Source organism: Triturus cristatus, chromosome 10 (assembly GCF_964204655.1).
Source record: "Triturus cristatus chromosome 10, aTriCri1.1, whole genome shotgun sequence".
Classification (NCBI taxonomy): Eukaryota; Metazoa; Chordata; class Amphibia; order Caudata; family Salamandridae; genus Triturus; species Triturus cristatus.
In genome coordinates, this window is record NC_140593.1 from 360,272,699 (window position 1) to 360,296,162 (window position 23,464).

Consider the following 23,464-nt stretch of genomic DNA (forward strand, 5'->3'; position numbering starts at 1 on the left):
CCCTAACTATAACTCTGGCAGCTGCTATTAGGTCATATGTATATATCTATATCTATATTCAATGAAAAAACCATAGGTTTCACACATGTTATAGTTAGTTGGACATTTCACTCGTAAAAAACCAATGAAATTCCCCCGTTATAGTTAGTTCAGCTAACTATAACTCGCGCACCCGCAATCCACTGCTGATGACGTCACATATTACATCACTCATGACATGGTCAGTGACATCACTCATGACATCACTGATGACATCTCAAATGACATCACTGATGACATCACTGATGACATCATCCAGTGAATGTGTGTTTTTCTGAAAATTAAATATGTTTTATATATGTATATCTCAAGGTCGATGGAAGAATAAATGGGTATATAAATGTCTAAATGGATGATTTTTTTATGAAAAATTGATTATGTGACTGATTCAGTCTATCATAGTGAATACATGGCTTTGTGAGTAATGTTTAAGTATGTAAATATATGTATCAGTCTCTCACTATGTGTATAGGTGGCTGCATGAGTTGGTGAGTAGCTACATGGGTGTCTATATAGGTTATTAGTTGGTTTTTGGAGTATCAGTCTGAGTGTCTGCATGGTTCGGTGGGGGGTATTACGTAGTGCATAGGTGCATGAATGAGTGACTCACTGTTTGTATGTGTTGAAGACAGCATGTGTGCAGGACTGTATGGGTGGATGAGTGTGTGTATGGGTGTGTTATTGAGTGAATGACTGTGTCAATAGTGTCTCTATGAGTAACTTCATATATTTTATAGTAGTATATGTGACTATTGGTGTTTTTAATTGAGTATATGTGAGAGTAAGAGATTGAAAGAGTTCCTGTATAAATAAGTATGTTTTTCTATAAGTGACTGTTTAAAAGACAAAGTATGTGTAAGTTTCCGTATAAGTAAGTGTGGTGGTGTGTGTATAACTGTATATGCATATAATTGTATGTTTTAATCTTTATTAGCATGAGTGACTATGTGTGTGAGTAACTCTATGGATGAGTGACATTATTAAACAGGATGTATAGGTGTATGAGTACATATGATGAGTGAGTACATGTATGAGTGACTGTATAGGACTGTTGGTGAATGAGTGGATTTGTATGTGGATCTTTGAATTATTGAATTGGTTGTTGTAACTGGTATTGGTATGTCCATTATTTTGAACATTGTAGTTTCTATTTTTGAATGTGTGTATCAAAGGTTATATTAGGGTGAGAGGAGGTCTGCTACTCAATCACAAGGATGATGTCATCAGTGATGTCATCAGTGATGTCATTTGAGATGTCATCAGTGATGTCATGAGTGATGTCACTGACCATGTCATGAGTGATGTAATATGTGACGTCATCAGCAGTGGATTGCTGGTGCGCGAGTTATAGTTAGCTGAACTAACTATAACAGGGGAATTTCATTGGTTTTTTACGAGTGAAATGTCCAACTAACTATAACATGTGTGAAACCTATGGTTTTTTCATTGAATTTGCAAGGTTTTTTAAATGTTAATTCCTAACTATAACGTTTTTGAAACCTTTGGTTTTTTCAGTGAATTTGCAAGGTTTTTTAAATGCTAATTCCTAACTATAACGTTTTTGAAACCTTTGGTTTTTTCAGTGAATTTGTACGGTTTTTTATATGCTAATTTTTGTATTTTTAATTAAAGACATTTTTTTTTTAATAAAAATAAAATTACTATATATTCCTTTATATATTATCTGTATCTTTTTTTTTATTTATTTTTTAAAAAAATTCAATTAGGATAATTTTTTTTTTTTTATTAATTTTTTTAATTATTTTTTGACCACTTTTTTTTTTTATATATATAAATTCTTGGGGTGCGTGCTCTGAGCGCGCTCCTAGTACTATTTCGTAAGTTTTTTATGAATTCCGGCGTACGTTATTTACGTACGCAAATATACGTACTGGGTGCGCGCTGGGAGCGCGCACCCAGTACGTATGCGTACGTACGTACGCATGCGTGCGTGCGTCCTACGCGCTCGACGCGGTTTACTTCCGCATACGCTAAAATTACGCGCAATAACGGTCGCGTATACGCGTGTTCAACGTATGCGCGCTAGGTACGCGCATATGACGTATGCACCTGCGCGCTTACGCGTTCGTGCATACGTCATCACGGGGTGCGCGCTCGGAGCTTGCGCAGTGCGCGCACCTCGGGTTTATACATAATAAAACAATATTTCTTATTGGTTATCATTACTTTCAGTTTCTAATTGTTTCAATACCACACCCAATCCCCTCATGGCAAGTCATGTGATCATGAATCATCACTTTTGATTGGTTTGAAGTACTTTCAGTTCCAGATTCTTCCCAAACCACACCTACTCCCCTCATTATTAGTTCTGATTCCTTTGGAGAAGGAGCTATTCTGTTGTTGAGAGACAATGGCTGAACAGCAACCATCTTCAGACAGTGACCAGGACACTCTTGAGAGGCAGAGTAACAGGAAGCAGAAAGACAGCTTTATATGGCAGTTTTTTACTTTTCCTGAAGGTCTGAAAAAGGTAAATGCACCGAAAGTTACATGTGTACTTTGTAAAAAAGTTTTATCTCGTGGGAATCCTAACAAGAAATATTCTTTTAGCATTCACACTATGTTGAGACATGTTAACAAAATGCATCCAGTAACTTTTCGTCGAGCTTCTGGAGAAAACCCTCCCCCTGCTCAGCCGATGACATCTGCAGCAGCTCAGCCGAGCACATCTCCGGCAGCTCAGGGGAGCACTTCAGCTGCGATGGTGCCTTCACCTGTTTCTACACCTCTTGTTGGTCCACCTTGTTTGGCGAGGTTGTCTACACGGTGCACTGATTGCGGTTCTCTTATTTCTGTGGGGGAGACCAGTCTTGATCTCCTTCAGAGAAAATTTGATGCGCATCCATGCACTAGGCCATAGAAGTTTTTTCTTTTTTTGCGTTTTTCTCTTCCTGTTTCCCTCCATTAACTCAAGGGCTCTTTTAAGAGCCACTTATAAACTAAACCCCCCAAATTTTTTTTTGAGATATTTTTTTGAAATTTTTTTGAGGTGCGCGCACCCTGCGCGCACCCAAGGTTTTTTAAAAAAATTAAAAAAAATAAATAAAAAAATTATATTCAAAAAGAGGTGAAGAAATGGAAGCACACAGAGTCATGCCATCGTTTTAAGCACATAACACAGGCTGCCCCTTTCATGGGCTGCATTTCTTTCAGAACAACGACTTCACAAATTAAATCTCTGCCCACAATTCCTGTGCGCACACAGACTCATGCTATGTTTTTTTGAACAAAACAGTGTCCCTGAATAGTACCAAATTACTGTTACAGCCTGATACATTTCCCTTATTATTTACAGAAGCAGAAAACAGCACATTTCCTAACAGCTCCTTAAGACCATGTCCATATGTTACAGAGTGAGTAAATAAACAAGATCAATTTAAATGAGGCCATGCTGACGTTGAATGTGTTTGCATTACACAGTGCTATCTGAAACAGCACACAGAGCTGAGTACTACACATGAGAGTGTTGGAGAAGCTGCTGCGTGTGTGCCAAGAGTGTGTTTCTGAACACTGTGGATTGTCTGGTGCTTGACAGATGAGCAAAGAGACTTCCAGAACTGCATGAAGACTGCAGGGATGTATGTAACAGTGCAAGTGTGCTAAGGGGTAATTTGTGTAAACACAACAGGCTGCCCCTTCCATGGGACTGCATTTCTTACTGAACAACATCTTCACAAATTAAATCTCTGCCCACAATTCCTGTGTGCACACAGACTCATGTCATCATTTTAAGCACTACATTTCTTACTGAACAACAACTTCACAAATTAAATCTCAGACAACAATTCCTATATACAGACAGACTCATGCTGTGTTGGTAGGCACAAAACACAGGCTGCCCCTTTCCTGGGTTATCAATTCTAACAGAACTAATGCTTTTTTCAAATGTGCTGCCATTTTCCTCTCTTTTTTTTCAAAGTGATTTCTGCTAAATGCTAACCATCACAATTAAAAAGAAGCTGTTCTTTTCTTTCAACTGCAAGTCTTACTTTTCAACAGCAACACAAATTATATCTCTGCCCACAATTCTTCTCTGCACACAGACTCATGGTTTGATGGTAGGCACAAAACAGTATTCCTCATTGTTACCAGTACACATTATCTTATGTTGAAAACATACTCCATATTATTTTACATATTCAAAACAGTTAAATTTTTCGCAAAACAGAAAATGTAAATCACAACTTTAAACAAATAATCATATTTTTTTTTTATATATCAAAATTAACCACAAACACCCCCTTCTCAAACTCATAACTCACCTTTAAAATTAGTTAGTTGTGAAAGAAATGTGGCAGTCACACAGCAGTTTATCAGACCTCTCTCCTCTCAGCAGAACCAGTTAATGGCACAGTTTCCAAACTTCAACCCCTTTCCAAATGTACCCTTCCCCCAACTTAACTTCTGCCTGCTACCATAGCAACAGGTCATAGAACACAGGTGTGAGCAGAGAGGTCAGAAGTTCAACAGACAATGTTTCATTTCCAAAGAGCAAGAGTGCTTGACTTTTCAAACCTAACAGCAAATCCAAACTAATGTTCTTTTTTCACACTTTTTTCTGAACCAATGCAATACATGCTTTTTAAAATTTAAACATACAGCCTAGTTTTTAGTGTAGAATGGTTTGAAACAGCCAATGAGTTCTTTTTATAAAAAAAGTATGTGTGCCCCCATTTTTCAACTGTCTTTCATTTCTTTTTGCCTTTCTATTGAAAGACACCTCCTGAGTGCATCCAGATCTCCTTTGAAGATGTTCACAGTGTGGATTGTAGGACACAGCTATGTCTTCTGGAGTGAAAAATTTGCAGAAAAAAGAGGTATGGTGAGAGACCTTGCTTTGCCAAATGTAGACATTAAATGGATTGGTCAGAGAGGGTTAAAGTGGCACCAATTAATGCCTTTGGTGAAAACCTTTCTACATCTCCCACAGCCTAACCTTATTATTGTGCACTGTGGTGGAAATGACCTAGGCACTTTAACTGGGGTAGGTCTGGAAATGCTTATTAAGGACACCTTTGTGCAATTGATGTCGCTTTTTCCACAAACTGCCTTCGTATATTCTAACATATGCCAAAGGCAAAAGTGGAACTGGTCCAACCAATTTTGTCCGCAGATTGACAAAGCAAGGAAGCACGTCAACAAATCTATTTCTGCTTTCCTCAGAGACTATGGTATGGGTTCTATATACCACAACAACTTGCGTTACAACATGCAAGACATTTATAGAGGAGATGGTGTACACTTCACTGATGAAGGCAACAGAGTCTTCCTCTTGAACTTTAGACTCTGCATCGGTACTTACTTGTAGGTACCAAAAAACAAACAATAAACACAAGGGCTCTTTTTAGAGCCACCTTATATCTAAACACTTAAATGCGATTTTTTTTAAAATTTTTTAATAAAGTTTTTTTTCGGGTGCGCGCTGGGTGCGCGCACTCGGCGATATTTTTTAACAAAATATAAATCTTTTTTTGCCCTACAAGGTCCTACTGTGACCCCCTTACAATGCCTACTGGGTCAATTTCTCCCCACTCTGCCCCCTTTTCAAGTTCTCCCCCTTTGTTTATCACCCCCTCTTTATGCGATAGACAAAATGGCGGCCGCCGCTTCCTGATTTCCACCGATTCGAATGTTTACTAAGATCTAACAACCAATCAGAATTGCGCTCGCGCACGCAAGGTGCGCGCACCCAGCGCGCACGCTGCGCGCTTACAGATATATATATTGACTTAAATACTATTTTCTCAGGAAATACTGAACAGATTTACACCAAACCTGCAAAAGGCACTTCATGGACCTTATGGCTACCTCTCTGCCAAATTTCACATAATTCTGTTCAGCCGTTCGGGCTGTAGCTGTGTCTAAAGGTCCTATGGAAAAATGCATGGGGAAAACGCGTTTTGGGACCTCCCTTTTTTCTCGGCCCCCGCTTGCCGAATCCCCCCGAGACTTTCAGGGTAGGAGCGGAGAGTAGCGCCCCACCTATTTTGAAAAATTCGCGAGGATTCGTCGACCGGCGCCAAAGTTATTCAAAATAGAATGTTGCGGATTTCCTATGGAAACGTGGTCCTAACTATAACTACCTACTGGCGACCGCCAGTAGGTAATATATATATATATATATATATATATATATATATATATATATATATATATATATATATATATATATATATATATTCACTGAAAAAACCATAGGTTTCACACATGTTATAGTTAGCGGAAATTTTACTGATAAAAAACCAATGAAATTCCCCCGTTATAGTTAGTGCAGGCAACTATAACTCACGTGACCGCAATCCTCTGCTGATGCTAATACTGTATTTAGACACTTATTTGCCCATGTCTTCTTCCATAAATTTTTAGCTATACATATATTACAAATATTTTTTTTTCATAAAGACACATATGTCATCAGCAGAAGATTGCGGTCGCGTGAGTTATAGTTGCCTGCACTAACTATAACGGGGGAATTTCATTGGTTTTTTATCAGTAAAATTTCCGCTAACTATAACATGTGTGAAACCTATGGTTTTTTCAGTGAATTTGCAAGGTTTTTTAAATGCTAATTCCTAACTATAACGTGTGTGAAACCTATGGTTTTTTCAGTGAATTTGTACGTTTTTTTAAATGCTAAGTTACTTTACGCCATTCGTGGCGTGCGCGCCCACTTAACGCAGTTCGTTCCGTGCGCGCACGGTGTGCTTCGCGCACCGTGCGCGCGCAGTGAGCACGCGGTGCGCTTCGCGCACCGCGCGCCCACTTTACGCAGTTAGTGCCGTGCACGCACGGTGGGCACGCGGTGCGCTACGCGCACTGCATGCCCACGTTATGCTAGATGGGCCATGTACGCACGATGCGCTTCGCGCACCGTGCGCACACGGAGGACATATGATGCACTTCGTTTTGAAATGTAATATTTTAATTTTTCACACCTGTTATAAGCCATGCACAAATGGTGCCCTTCGGGCACCATTTGCACACGGGGTGGGGAGAGTGTGGATACATTTTTTTTTATATATTTTTTTACCGTACGCGTACGGTAAGCGTAATCGGCGAAATTAGCGAAAAAATAAAAATTCCGTTTTTGGCCTTGGGGGATCTTTGGGGACTCCGTCAACATGGCTAGGTGTTTTGGAGCTGTCCAAACACCCCCTTTACATGTTTTTGTGCTTTGTATTTTAATCCACACTCTCAGTGCGAGAGAGAAAATGGCGGCCGCCGCTTCCTGGTTTCGGCCGATTCGAATGTTTACTAAGATCTAAGAGCCAATCAGAATCGGGCTCGCGCACGCCACCGTACGCGTACGGTAAGCGTACCGTAAGCGCACCGTAAGCTGGCTCAGATATATATATTGATTTAAAGGCTATTTTCTCAGAATCTATTGAACAGATTTACACCAAACCTACAAAAGGCACTTCCTTGACCTGAGGACTACCTCTCTGCCAAATTTCTAGTAATTCTGTTCAGCCGTTCGGGCTGTAGCTGTGTCTAAAGGTCCTATGGAAAAATGCATGGGAAAAACGCATTTTGGGACCCCCCTTTTATCTCAGCCCCCGCTTGACGAATCCCCCCGAGACTTTCAGGGTAGGAGCGGAGCGTAGCGCCCCACCTATTTTGAAAAATTCGCGAGGATTCGTCGACCGGCGCCAAAGTTATTCAAAATAGAATGTTGCGGATTTCCTATGGAAACGTGGTCCTAACTATAACTACCTACTGGCGACCGCCAGTAGGTAATATATATATATACCTATATATATATATATATGTATATACATATATATATATATATATATATATATATATATATATACGCCGTATTGCCGTATTGCAGTCGCCAGTAGATAGTTATAGTTAGGACCGGTCTTTCCATAGGAAATCTGAAAATTCTATTTTGAATAACTTTGGCGCCGGTTGACGGATCCTCGCAAAATTTTCAAAACTAATGGGGCGCTCAGCTCCTACCCTGGAAGTCTCGGGGTCATTCATCAAGCGGGGGCTGAGGAAAAAGGGGGGTCCCTAAACGCGTTTTCCCCATGCATTTTCCCATAGGACCTTTAGTCGAAGGTACAGCCCGAACGGCTGAAGAGAACTACTTGAAATTTGGCAAAGAGGTAGTCCTCAGGTCAGGGATGTGCCTTTTGCATAAATGGTGTCAATCTGTTCAGTAGTTCCTGAGAAAATTGCAGTTAAAAGCACATAAATATCTATAGCCGCGCACCGTGCGCGTAATTCTGATTGGTGGATTCATGTCAGTCAACATTCGAATCGGTAGAAATCAGGAAGTGTCGGCCGCCATTTTGTGTGTGACAGTAAAAAAGAAAGGTGGAGAACGTGAAAAGGGGGCAGGGTACAGAGTTCCTGACCCCATAGCTTTTGTCAGGGGGTCCCTAAAGGACCATGAAGGGTGAAAAAAACATTTTATTTTTGTTTTGAAAATCGCGGGGTGCGTGCACCGTGCGCGCACCGTCGCTAGGTGCGTGCACGGTGCGCGCACGGTGCGCGCACGGCGGTAAAAATATCATAAAGAAAATAGAATTAAAAATCAAATTTAAGTGTTTAGATGTTAGGTTGCTCTAAAAAGAGCCGTTGTGTTAATTGAGGAACAGAGGAACAAAAAAATGACAACAATTATAGGGTGCCGCACGTGTGCTGCTGTATCTTGCTCTCTATTAGGGGAATGCTGGTGTCCCCACAAGAGAGAAGAGCATTGCACGCATTGCACCGTATATGCACCCTCTTAAACAGAGGGTGTATATCCAGAGGAACAGAAGCAGGTGAATCTGCCGCCGCAGATGAAGTGCTCGGCTGAGCTGGCGATGATTTGCTCGGCTGAGCTGGCGATGATGTGCTCGGCTGAGCTGCTGGAGGGTTTTCTCTAGCAGCTCGAGCATAAGCCACAGGATGCACATCTCTAACGTGCCTGATCATAGTGAAGATACTAAAAGAGTATTTCTTTTTAGGATCTCCTCTTGATAAGGCACCATTACAAATAGTGCAGGTGACTTTTGGAGCATTCACCTTCTTCTGCCCCTCTGGAAAAGTGAAAAATTGCCATATAAAAGAGTTTTTTTGTTTCCTCTGTCTCTGTGGCACAAGGGTCTCCTGCTCACTCCCAGAAGATGACTGCTGCTCTGCCATTCTCAAGTACTGGAGTACTGGAAAAGCTGCTCAGCTCCTTCTCCCAGGGAATCAGAAGTAATAATGAGGGGAGTGGGTGTGGTGTTGGAAGTTTCTGGAACGGAAACTACTATAAACCAATGAAAAGTGTTGTTTCTAAATCACATGACCTGAAACTACTATAAACCAATGAAAAGTGTTGTTTCTAAATCACATGACTTGCCGTGCGCGCACCGTCCGCGCACGGAGCACGCACGCATGCGCGTACAAAGCACGCGCGCATGTGCGTACGCGCACGGAGCATGCACACATGCGCGTACGGAGCACGCACGTACGGAGCACGTGCGCATACGCGTACGGAGCACGCGCGTACGGAGCACGCACGACATACACATGCGCACGTGGAGCACGTACGCATGCGCACACGGAGCACGTATGCATGCGTGCACCGTGCACGCACCGTGCGCGAACTGTGCGCGCACAGTCAAAAGCACTTAACCCCTCCCCCGCTCATGACGGAACCACTCCGTCATGAGCCACGGTCGCCGTGTGCTCATGACGGAGTGGTTCCGTCATGTCGCGGCCATTGGCGGCCGCTCTGCCCACGCGGCGCTAATTCCCCGCCTGTGCGGGCGATTAGCGCAGTGGGCGGAGTCATGACGGAACCACTCTGTCATGAGCACAGCTCAACCGTGGCTCATGACGGAGTGGCTCCGTCATGAGCACAGCGCCACCGCCCTGCCCCCAAACCCCCCCCCAGCGCTGCGGAGGAATTCCCGCCGCAGCGAAGGGGTTAAAAAAAAAAAATAATTAAAAGTGTTTATAAGTTTATAGAAGATATTAACTATGCTGTTCAACTCTATCCAAACTAAAAAAAAAAAAACTGAGCCATTCCATATTACAGGATAAAGGTAATCTATAACTATATATATATATGTAGTTTATTGTAAAATAAATATTTAAAAAATATAATAATACATTCATAAATTAGCATTTAAAAAACCTTGCAAATTCACTTAAAAAACCATAGGTTTCACACATGTTATAGTTAGGAATTAGCATTTAAAAAACCTTGCAAATTCACTAAAAAAACCATAGGTTTCACACACGTTATAGTTAGGAATTAGCATTTAAAAAACCTTGCAACTTCACTGAAAAAACCATAGATTTCACACGTTATAGTTAGCTGGACATTTCACTCGTAAAAAACCAATGAAATTCCCCCGTTTATAACTCGCGCGCCCACAATCCGCTGCTGATGACGTCACATATTACATCACTCATGACATGGTCAGTGACATCACTCATGACATCACTGATGACATCTCCGTGATGTCATTTGAGATGTCATTTGAGATGTCATCAGTGATGTCATGAGTGATGTCACTGACCATGTCATGAGTGATGTAATATGTGACGTCATCAGCAGTGGATTGCGGGCACGCGAGTTATAGTTAGCTGAACTTACTATAACGGGGAAATTTCATTGTTTTTTTACGAGTGAAATGTCCAGCTAACTATAACATGTGTGAAACCTATGGTTTTTTCAGTGAATATATATATATATGTATTACCTACTGGCGATCGCCAGTAGGAAATAATTTTTTGATTTGCTTATAACTTTGGCGTCGTTTGACGAATCTTTACGAAATTTTCCCCCAATTTTTTTTTCAGATTAGCTCCTATCTTGAAAGATTGGGGGTGATTCATCAAGGGGGGGCTGAGGAAAAAGGGGTGTCCTAAAATGTGTTTTCTCCATGCAATTTCCATAGGAAGCTTTAGACAAGGCTACAGGTCAAACTGCTCAACGGAATTACACTACATTTGGCAGGGAGAAAGGTCTTGGTCCAGAAAGCACGCTTTTGTTTTAATGGTGTAAATCCGTTCAGTAGTTTTTGAGACATATCAAAACTCACAGATATCGATATTTGAGAATTCTGACATCTGATTGGCTGAGACGTTATGAGCACGAGCTTGCGGCTCATTGGCTGTGAACGGTTGAAATTAGGAAGTGTTGGCAGCCATTTTGTGACTCAGTTGATAGGAGTATGGGGGAAAAAAGAGAAAAATGTTATAAGATGGTATAGTAGGAACACCGTGGACTTAGTTTAAGCAGTCTGTATGGTGCAGAGGCAGGGAGTTTGAATGCTGCGTAGGCCGCGGAAATCACGTCCGCAAAACAAAGGTGCGCGGTATTGTGGCAAGGTTGCGTTGTCTCTGGAAATCCCGTCGGGAAAACAATGCGCCGTATTGCCGCAAGCAGTGTGCAGGGTGCACACACAGGTAGTTTGAAAGTTGCGTAGGCCATGGAAATCACGTCCGCAAAACAACGATGAGTGATATTGCGGCAATGTTCAGTAGGCTTGTGGAAATTATATCGGGAAAACAACAATGCGCCGTATTGCGGTCTTCCTTTAATATAATGCACAGTAATGTTTACTTATAATGCGCTGTTCACTTTTATCATGGATAATGTCACTTTTTTAGAGAAAATGTAATATTATGTGGGAGGGCGTGTTCTGTCCCTGTCCACAGAACAATATTAACGTTTAATTGGCTGAGGTGTTACGACAACGAACTTAATGTTCATTGGCTGCAAACCATTGAAAGTAGAAGTGTTGCTAGTCATTCCCTGCCCCTCCATGAGTAACAAGGACATCTGATTGGCTCACATGTTCCAAGCAGGACCTTCCAGAGCTTAATGTTCATTGGCTGCGAACCATTGAAAGTAGAAGTGTTGCCAGCCATTCCCTTCCCCTCTGCGGAGTAGCAGAGACATCTGATTGGCCGATGTGCTCCAAGCTGGACCTTCCCAAGCTTAACGTTCATTGACTGTAAACCATTATAAGTAGAAGTGTTGTCAGCGATTCCCTCACCCTCCACGGAGTATCAGGGACATCTAATTGGTTAGCGTTTTCCAAGCAGGACGTTCCCAAGCTTAATCTTCATATGCTGTGAAGCATTAAAAGTAGAAGTGTTGCCAGCCATTCCCTCCCCCTCTGCGGAACACCATGGACATTTTATTGGCTAAAGGGTTCCGAGTACAAGCTTGCTCCTTATTGGCTGAGAATGGTTCACAGTTGTCAGCCATTTTGTGAGGCACTTCAAAAGGAGTACGGGAAAAAAAATAGAAGAGGGGAGGGTAGGAACACTATTTGCACTGCACAGTGGTCACAAGGTGGTGGACAGAGTGCTTTGCGGTCTTCATTTTATTAAGTACGCGGGTGGGATACTTCCCTGGAGCACTATTTACTTAGAATGTGGTGTTTACTTTTCTGACGGGGAGCTGTGGTTGCGCTGCAAAAATTTCAGTCTAGGTTTGAAACAGTTTTTATTAAGCAATCATAAATATACTTTCTTAGGAAAGTGAAGCTGTATATATCAGAGGGGTGACAAATAAAAACGCAAATCATAAAATATCCCTTAGGCGTGACCACACCCTGCCTTTATTTTGTCAGCTATAGTTTGTAAAAGTGTTGCCCCATATTCTTGTTAATATAAAAGGGCATCAGTTACTTTTAGATAAAGTAGAAAAGAAGTGCTACAAGAAATACTCCCACACTACATCATCTCAGGTCACAACAACAATAACAAGTAAAAAACAGTTAAACACAAATGATGTCATATTACATAGAAATGTACGCTTTATCAAAATATTAAATGAAGCACTATGTATACAATTTTTTTTAGCAACTACTATTTTATAAAATATTAGCAGTGTTACAAACTGTGAGGTAGTAAGTTATCAACGGAAATAACTGTAGTATATGTTGTAAATTTCTCACACAGATAGATCTACAACCCCTTTGAACTACCAGAAAGTCACAGTATTAAAATATACAGGGTGAGTTTATAGTATTTCACAGGAGAACAAGAATAAGGACAACATAAAAAAAATCAAAATGTTTACAATTTCTATTTTGTAGAACACGGTGAAGTTCTGTTGTAGTGCTTAGAGGTCGCTCACTGCTCCGCTAAGAGATCACCTACTCCTTTAAGAACATATACGATAGTAGTATAATATACACTACTAATGGTATATATTCTATAGGGAGAAGGAGAATAGGAACCACAACAGAGAAAAAGAGAAATACCAAAATATCATTCAGAAATGTAGGGTTTATCAAAGGCATTCAGTAAGAAAGTATCTATGCAAACAATCTTTTTTTAAAGTGCAATTCCGAAAAATATCCTCACTGTAAAAAAATCTGATCAAGTAAGTTATAAAGGTCAGTAAGCTGTATTTCAGATGGTTTACTCCTGGTGCCAACAAATCTCCAACTCCTGTTGTCTGAAAAAATAACACTATACTACAATATACAGAGTGTCACTGATGCCAGACAATAGGAAAAGGAAAATAAAGTCATGAACACAAAACAAGATGAATAACAAAATATTTTCAAGTGGTGAATATGTTCAAAGCGTCTTTTCTCCAGGACTTTGAAATCTTTCGTCTTCGCGTCGACGGATCATGAACTCCTCTGAGGTCAGTATGAATGTGAATATTACAATATACATATTCACACTATATGATCTCGGGGGGAAACAGAGTAAGAAGCAGAAGCTGCTGACGTTACATATCAATCTATAGTCTTCGGGCCCATGGAGCACCAACAACTCTGAGGTCAAGTATAATGTCAATATTATAATATACAAAATCACACTATATGAGCTCAAAGGAGCGAGAAAAGGAAGAGTGTTTTCTCTATTCTGTCTGTTTCTGAATACAAGCTGCTGACGTTACATATAAATGGCAAAAACAATCAATAACACTTTTTTCTAAATACAAATCTTTAAATAATCGCAAATAGTTACGTATTATAAATATCTGCTATGCCATAATCAAACAACTTACAACTCCTTAATATGTTTTGTTGTCGCAAAAGAAGAATCCGACACTAGAAAATGGAACCTGCATCACAGAATGGACACGCATAAATAACTTGCAAAAACAAAACTAATCAATCAACGGGTGTGGTCTATATACTTTTAAATTATTGAGTAGTCTATGCAAGGAACATGTGGCTGTCCCATTTAGATGTCACGTTTTACAGTTGACACGTGCTCATTTTTTCACTGTTTAACTTGTGCACGTTTTGGGAAAAGTTACAAAATGGGAAGCGGTAAAGTTTTCGATTTCGATCCTCACTCGTATAAGCTCCCTAATATGTACCTACATTGGAGAGCTTAAAAACTGTTACCCGGCAAACCGTGTAATTTCCTTTCTCGTGACTAAAAACATCTATTAATTGCCGTAATTGTCGCGTTCACATCCTGTGATTCTGGGCAAATCACTTGATCTCCCCGTGCCTGAATGTGTAACGTAACTGGTGCTCATGTAAAGCGCTCCAATACCTTCGGGTCGACTTCACGCTATATAAAATCTGCACAAACAAAAAACAGTAACTATAACTTGTGCCCTAAGGTAACTATAACTCATGCCCTCACCATGCACTGCTAATTACCACACATACTACATCACTCATAATATCTTCTATACCATCATTAATAATTCCATTGCAACATTTGTTGTAAAATTATTGCTGAGAAAACTGTCTATGGTGGGGAAACTAGTTATAGTTACCTTAGGGTGCATGTTTTGTGGTAGAAATGAGTTACCAATTTCTGGGTCAACGTTGGCATTCAGGTTTACCAGATCTTCTTTGGCTGGGAGAGTCATGGATTAGCCACACACTTTTTTCAAGGTTGAAAAACTTCCTGCCATTGTTTAGGATTTGAGCGGTTACTCTTGATTATTTTCTGACAGAAGATGGCAGGGCATGGTTCTGTGCTACTATTTCTACTATTATTCCCTAAGATGGCAGCTCCTTGATGAATTTGAGAATATAGAATGCTAAATTCTTAATTCACCATACAGTGTTTGTTTTCTCTGTTTCTTGGGGATCCACTGTTGAAACGAAGCTCTTGCTACATAGATCATTTGTTGAAATGTTATGCAAACCCGGAAGAGAATTCACCAATTTGAGAAGGTTTCCGGAATCAAGTACATCATGGCTCCCGCTAGATTGATATACTGACATAAAGAAAAGTATAGTCTCCTCATCGGGACCTTCTTGGTATTTTTAGGTTAAGTTAGCCATCCCGGGGTTTCTTACTAGCTGAACTTCAGACTTGCATGCAGGATATGGGATATGTGTGGAATATAGAATTGGGATTTGGGGCTTTTTCCATACTAAATATGGATTCCCAGCAGTGGTTGGAATCAAAAAGCCCAAGGGAATATTGATGAACACTCAACCTTACACAAGGCCTATGATTCTGCTCAGCATCATAAAGGTAAGGGCAAAGACCCCCCACACCCTCCGTCCTACCTGGCACTGCCTGCTGAGGACCCATACACGCAGGGTTTCTCCCAGAAGCTTTCAACACTGTTATTTTCATTGGTTTATGTACCTGGACCAGATTCTGTTTGACCTCTGTTTCTTTTTTTGCCAAGTACTCAGAACTTGTCCTTTCACTATAAGGTAGATTTGTACTGGTAGTCTGGTGGGGTTCTGCCAATGGTATTTCTAGGGCATCTTCCAAGATCATACTTTTTTCCTCAAAGGTGGCCTGTTTTAAGACCTTTAATTGTTCAGCCTCATCCGATTGCAGAGGGCAGAAGCCTGTAGGCTCTCTATTGATGTGTGCATGGATTATACACTGTGTATCGCACAGTAATCCGGAACTGAGGTTGATAAAAGGGGGATGCAATTTGGATTTCGAGGAAATCTGAACTTGGGCAATTAATCTTGTCTTTTGCTATATCCACATGGATCTCCAAATTAGTTTACTTAGGGTCTGTTAATTGTTGCATCTTAGAAGTTGAGTTGTCTTTGTCCAACTCCAACTCTAGATGTTGTTCTTTTGAGATCTCCAAGATAGTACATTTCCTTTCTAATATATTTTTTGAAGAATTATATTTTGGCCTGCTTAGCAATCTATTTTCTTTGGTGTCTGAGTTTTTCACTCGTCTGGTGTTGTTACATGATCCTCCTCAACTGCTTTTAGAAGAGTCACAAGAGTGCACTTAGAAGCTGGATCCCCTGTCTCACAGTTAGAATGACTTAGCTAAGGATACGAACCATTTATGACACTCAGTATTCCATTTGATAACTTTGCCTTGCAGCCTAGAAGGAGTGAATTTATTATTGTTGGTACCTCATTGAGTTTATTTGAAATGGAAAGAAAATGCACATGGACCCTTTTGTAACAACATCTGATTGATTTAATCTTTCACCACCTTTTCCACAGCAGCCATTTTGCAGTCAGCATTAGCTATAGCTATTGAGGCCTTTATAGGGCACCTCCATTTGGTCATCTAATTTCTGTGACTGTGATGTTAAGCTATTATGTCTAGGGTTCTATGCATTACTGTCATGAGTCCCAGGATGATTTGCGCTGGCGTTGTTTTGAATTCTTTGCAGAATCAATTTCTATCTTCCACATCCTTATCTTTAGGAATCAGTTTTAGGCAAGACAGTTTCCTAATAGGACTATCTGGATAAGACATATAGAATATTGAATTGTCAGTATCACTATATGACTGTATAACTTCAAAAGTCATATTCATCACAGTGGGAAGGAACAACCTTGTTCTAGAGCTATTTTGCTTTTGGGCATTTAAGGGTGATCTCTGGTGATAATACATTGGTGATAAGTCACACTTGCACTCCCCCATAATTAATGTCTCCCGACTGCTTATCGCGAGACAGCCACTCCTGCTTAGTGAGTCAAATAAAATGCTGGTTTGGGATGGATTTCAGCAGATGTGGTTTCAACAATGTACTTAGGGTGTGCAGTCACTTTATTGTGGACACCCAGCACGAACAGGGAGCCAAAAGGCTTTTCATAGGGACTTGCAGCAGACAGTTGTTCCCCACTGTGGAATACTCAGTGGTTGGTAAACAGGGTTTGTTCACTATTGTCATCTCGGAATTTGGAGCATAAGGAAAGGATTTGCTCAACTGTCCATCAGGTTGGTCCTGCTCCTTTAGGACTGTGACTGACTTATTTACTCAATAATTGTTTGCAATCGTGTTGGGCAGAGATTGGTTTTTCAAAATTGAAGAAATCAGAAGTAAATTTGCTTTCCCGATTTCCTTCCCCAAAGTAACAGCTGTTCCTTTGCTACTGAATTGTCTGTTCATTTTTTACCCATGTTACCAATTTCTACAAAGGCAGATATGGGATGTGATGGGTTTAACTTTTCGCTCTCTACTTTGGATGGCACACCGGTTGATTGTGTTGTTAGGCACTCAATATCACTTCTAGCAGCCCTGCTCTTTGCTCTGGCTTTGCGCATTTTAGTTTGCGAAGGTTGGAGCACACGTCTGTAGGCAAAACTTTACCATAAGTCCTTTGGTAGAGCGCACACCTTTCAGCAATTTTTAGGTAGCAGTGTCTCTTTTACAATAGTAGGTAGTGGTAATGCTGATAAGGGGGAATTCTTTCAGCTTAGAGATTTCACTTCCAAAATAAAAGGATCTGCAAGCGCCAAAACCATGTGACAACCGGTTGTGCTATGCATTGAGTAATTGCAACCACTTGGAACGAGCAGGCAATCTTACCTCTGTATAGTTTGTGGCTTTCAAGGGTCACCCTGACAAATCCTATGTTTCCAGGAAAACATGTTACGGATGAGCTTCCTTGACTCCAGGTCTTTCAGGGCCTAACTTCACTTCTTGCTTGCCTCTCCTTTTCTATGGCCTAAAGGCCAAGGAGGGAGAGCAGGCACTTGGGCACAAGCAGAAAACTGGAGCTGAAGCAGGAGTGGTACAGAGAAACAGAGGAGGCACAGGGGAAGAGCGGAGAGGTGGGGAGCTCCATGGCAAGCAAAGCTGCACACATTTAGGCTGGCTGCCTCTGAGCGCCGCAGCTCACTACCCAGCACCTAATGTGCTAAAGCTCACCTTCACCTTCCCGCTTGCATCACAGCATGGCTCCCTGCCATCACCAAATGTTGCTGATTGCCGTCCCTGGAGTGGTGCCCAAGAGCTGGCTCACACTCCTCATGCTCCTTGGGCCACCACTTGGGCCCCAGCTCCTTGGACCAACATCCACTGCACTGCCCACTGCCTGCTGTTCTGCTTACACCAGCACTCGGCCCGGGCTGAACATAGGCTCCAGCCAGCCTTCTGGCTCTCCAATACTCCAGCTTCCCAGGCTCTCCTCTCAGTTGTTCAAACAGGACAAGCTTGATGGGTGTTGTTACTGCATGCGTCTCTGATGCTACCCATCCCTGAACCCTAAACCCCCTTACACTACCCATGCCTGAAACCTAAAACACCTTGCTACCCCAATACACTAAACAGCCCTGACACATAACAATCCTTGCTTAACCTATACTCTACTGATCCCTGAACATTTAAAAGCCCTAACTACCCCCAAACTGAACCCATCACTGAACCTCAAGTTCCCCTTACTACCCTATACATTACCGACCCCAGAACCTTGAGAATACCTTAACACACAACTCATTCTTGAGACCTTAAAACCCCTTACAGCCCCAAGCTCTTCCCAGCCCTGAAACCTAAAAGCCCATTACTACCTTTATACTCCACCCCACATAAACACCCTTAAATGTACCTATTATTTTATTTAATGCATTGAAATTAATTTAATAATGTTCCATATTGTTTTTATTAGTAATTATTCAAATTAAATACTTTATTATGTTATTAAAATTAAAGTGCACTTCTTTTATTTTTAAACCATATTACAGTTAAAAAATAGATATCTGTTAAATCACGTGCTTACAATTTAACCCCTTTAGTGCCACGCCCTTTCCCCCTCCTGTGCCGGGCGTTGCACTAGTGGGTGGGGTTCATGACGAGATAGTCTTGTCATGGGCACAGCGCAACCGTGCTCCATGACGAGACTATCTCGTCATGGGCACTGAAGAGGTTAAACATGATTTTTAATTACTCAACATTATTTATAGAAAAACATTAAGTATATGCATACTTTTAAAAATATATATTTTTATATAAATGTGCTTATATGTATTTATGTTTATATACGTATATGCATATTACGATTACATTTAAATGGTTTTCAGACATTTTAAGTATTTTAAAAAACATACCTGCGATGTGAAGGACTACCAATATAATGGCAGGAAATCTTCCCCTCGATGCAAAGATGTATGATGTTACTCCTGTGATGTAAACACCCACAATACAATGACTCTGATGTAAAGGCTACACATTCAGAACCATATGCTTACAACCTATGAAACGAAGAAGTTATTATATTGAAGTTCTAGTTCTAATAAATAATTATTACAAAGGAATAAAATCAAATATAAATGAGATCAATAATGATATATGATTTATTGAGCATGCACAATTGTTCATCTATTAATGTGCCCCAGTGATAGCTTCAATAATAAACACTTTGCAGGTCTTTACTATCTGAGAGGAGGACAGGAGCAGTTGGCATAGAAAAACACACCTTAACACTACCTCTTTGAAGCTTGAAATGCCAAATGGGACAGACATGATGTGCTCCCATTCATTCACAGGGCACATCAAGACCTTAAGGATATACCCCCAGCAGAAGGGAGAACCACTTTTGACCATGGGAGACAAGAGGTTACCTCATCTAAATAGGGAATATGCTCACTGATCTTTCTGGTGGAAGTTAAATGTAGACATCATAAATGTATGGCTTCCGTGCATTTTTACAGAAAGAGGAAGACGAAATGCTGCAATACAAAGTGGACAAAGGGCGAGAAAGTAGACAGGACTGGATAGGAAAAATTATCCAATCAGTGACTAGTGCACAAGATAAGACTGGTACCTCACCAACAGCTCTTGAGAACAGTTTTGGGTCATGGAAGGCTACACCTCAAGAAAACGACCTGATGGAAGATAAATGACTCACTAACTCCTAACTCCTAATATCCCCCAGGGCCTTCAATTACTCTTCAAGGGTCAGGTGTCTAACTTCCTGTTTACCTGCTTCAACAGAAAGCCATGTAACTAAAAGGACCCAACCGAACCCTCAAAGCTCAAGGACTGACCAGGAGGAACTTTCCGAGTGTTTGGAGAAACCTGCAACCTAGGGCCTGATTTAGAGTTTGGCTGTATTTCAAGTGCATTGTTTCAACAGCACCTGTAATATGGCAGATGGAATATCTCTAATGTTTGTGATGGAGTAACCCATCCGTCAAGCTCTAAACAAGGCCCTCAGTCATCTAAGTCATCTCAGTCACTTCTGGAGGACTGAGTCAAGGTGGTAAGGCTTACTAGGGAATTAGCACCAAAGGCAGGCAAGAAAACCAGGTGCGTTCTCGTCGGAGCAATAAAAATAATTTATTGTTCTACCATGTTGGTATTGAAGGGCAAAAATAGTTTGCAATTTCCCAACCTATGTATAAGGAGATAGTGAAGTTCTAAATTAACATGTGGATGCTTTTGAAACAGCCCTTAATGTATTGGAAGCAAAATGTGAATTTGAAGATTTCACTTCTCAGCTCATTTATGATAAAGCAGTTGCGAGATGTAGCTAAGAAGGTACACCAGGAGAATTATGTAATGTAATATTATTAAAGACAGAGTTGCATCCGTTATTTGACTTTGTGAGCCTACATTCCCATAAGGATGGTGGTAATGCCCTCTCAGGGAAAATTGCATCCATTGCAAACACAAACTCAATTAAGAGTATTAAAAGTGTGAAAATGGGGCCTAAGAATTGCACAACCGACAGTGTATTAGCTTGCGTCCATATGGCAAAAAAGTTTGAAAAGTCCTCTTCTTTTGTGTATCCTATAGTGGCTAACTATTCTTACTCCTGATGAAGATGTGGCCGATCATGAATTGGTGTCAAAACTTCAATGAATAGGTCGGAGATTGACCATGAAAGATTTGCTCTACACAACTGTTATCATTTAATAATGTGATGTATTGGTTTTTATTTGTAGCATATTACAAAATATCTGGCAGTGGGTTGTCAATGTCATCAAATAGAGCTTTATGAATGCTAGAGGAGCCTTTTTCCTATGCTGCAACCCTGCTTCATGCGTTTGAATATCCCACTCAACTCCATACGCAATGAAGATATTTCTATTATAAATGGTCACTTTGTCTTGTACATGTCGTCTGAACACTGTTTTATTTTATTGATCTTAAGCTCCTATTCTGGTCTGCATTCGACAAAGCACTTTTATTGCTTTTTTAGTGGTTGTGGAAATTAGATTCTCTACAATGTAGATGCCACATCTGAAAATGATATTTCATCAATTACTACCTCAAGATAAGATGTGAATACAGCTTCAGTGGTACCTTAGCTTCACTCAGAATCTGAAATTGTGGTTTTAGGTGCCCTGTAAAAACATGTGACATGCAATTGAGATATAGACCTGCTCTACTGTATTTGAACATAAAACAACTCTGCACATGTCACCGAAAGTGAAACCTCTCATACAGCCAAAGATTTCACAACATATATAACCTCTTAATTGCACACTTTTTGCCTGAAACAGAAAGCAAGTCTGCAGTTGTTAACAAAAACCACTAGTCTAGAATTATGACTTCATGTCTCATTAGGTCCTAGTAATGCAATTTGAATAAAAACAAAAATGTACTTTTGCTTTCTGCTATTTATTATACAGTCCACAAGAGTTATATTTTCTAGAAGACAAAGCAAATTTGAAATATATAGGGCATAAACATTTTAGAACATGCAGGCACATGCACGTCACTGGTCGTTTAACATGAGCAGTGTTGGAGAGCAAATAACATCTCCAGCCTGATGAAAAAACTATATATTTTAGAGAACATTCTGAGTAAGTGCAAGAAAGGGCTGGGGTTCATAGGAACGAGTTATGTAAGTAACCACACAGAATATCATAGGATAGGATTAGTGCAATAATGGTGGACTGATGTAGTTCAGACGGAATATACAGCAGCACCTTTCTAAGGGTTCCTAAAATATAGAAACAAGTGCTGACAGTTCGGCTGACCTGAGCATCAAAGGCCAAACCCTCGGCGAAAGTCACCCCCAGATTTTTCGCTGTCCTATCCAGGACAGGGATGAGACCACAGTCTGCCCGCCACCAGGCATTTGACCAGATGGCATTCTGCAAGCCAAAAACCATCAAAGAGTGAATGAATGACCATAAAACCTCCATATGCAGTAAAAGTGAAACATGCACCTTAATCAGAAGGATGCACCCAAACAGCCAATAGCATGAGGTGAGAAATGAATACTCCACTGGGCAGAATCAAGACATGATTGACAAAGTCTCAAGGAAATGAGTGGAAAAAGCATGGTGAAAAAAGACACCGGTGGACCCAAGTGTCACAACAGATGTAGTGTAAGCAATAGATTTGTTGAACTCAGGCCTAAAAAAGTATATCTGGCACGAGCTCCTGGAATAGGAGCATTTCGATTGATTGATTGATCATACGGGTCCTCGATGAGGTTTGAGAGAAAAGTAAAGATGGTGACATCATCAAGATCTTTATGAAGGATACCGCGCAGTTTGATGCCACTTGAGGAGGTATGGGGTTGCTATTTCATTTAGTTTTATTTGGTTTTATTTGCTTAATGGGGGACAGGCAGGAAGGAGAAGTGAGCCCACATTTAGGGCTTCTGCCAGATATAAAGAAACACAAATGAGTGCGTTTTTTCTGTGTAATAGTCTGAAATGTTCACTTCATAATAAAATACATATAAAAGGAAAAACTAAAGGAAATTTTAATGGAATATCAAGATCATCCAAATACGAATGTCAGCTAACTGTTGCTAAATACCTAAACACACAAGGCTGGCCAGCAAAGTAGAATTTAACATCATGCACACTATCTTGTAGATGCTTGTTATTTAACAATACGAATAACAAGTATTTTGTAAGATTCTTACGCTGTGTTTTGTTTAATATTCAAAACAGACGAAGAAGCAAATGCCAAGAAGAGAGCGGCAAGCAGAAAACCAGCTCCCAGAGGTGGGAATCGAGGTGGAAGAAATGCCAGAAACAATGGAAGCGAAGATGAAAGTGAAGGTGAAACGCCCAGGCAAAAAAGAAACGTTAATAAAAGACACAAAGTAAAAGACTGTGACGAGGATGAAGGTGAACCAGATGAAGAGAGCGGCAACAAAAGGGGCAGGCGGAACAGAGGAAGAAATACTGCCAACAAGAAACAAAGTGAGGAAGAGAGTAAAGAAAAACAATCTGACAAAGACGATCAAAACACGAAAAAGGCCAGCAGGTACAGTTGTTGTGTACTGTAATTGCACAGAGGGATACAAGGCTCCAGTGTCAGGAAAGGAGAGGTCA

At 40.6% G+C, this 23,464-nt stretch overlaps 1 protein-coding gene across 1 annotated transcript in view; it reads left to right on the forward strand.

Moving 5' to 3' along the window:
* LOC146789440 (transmembrane channel-like protein 2) overlaps nt 1-23,464 on the forward strand; it is a 566,730-nt gene that overhangs the window by 31,830 nt on the left and 511,436 nt on the right. The window contains exon 2 of the mRNA XM_085631099.1: nt 23,078-23,396. Coding sequence (XP_085487225.1) covers nt 23,078-23,396 — 319 coding nt within the window. The remainder of the gene's footprint in view (nt 1-23,077; nt 23,397-23,464) is intronic.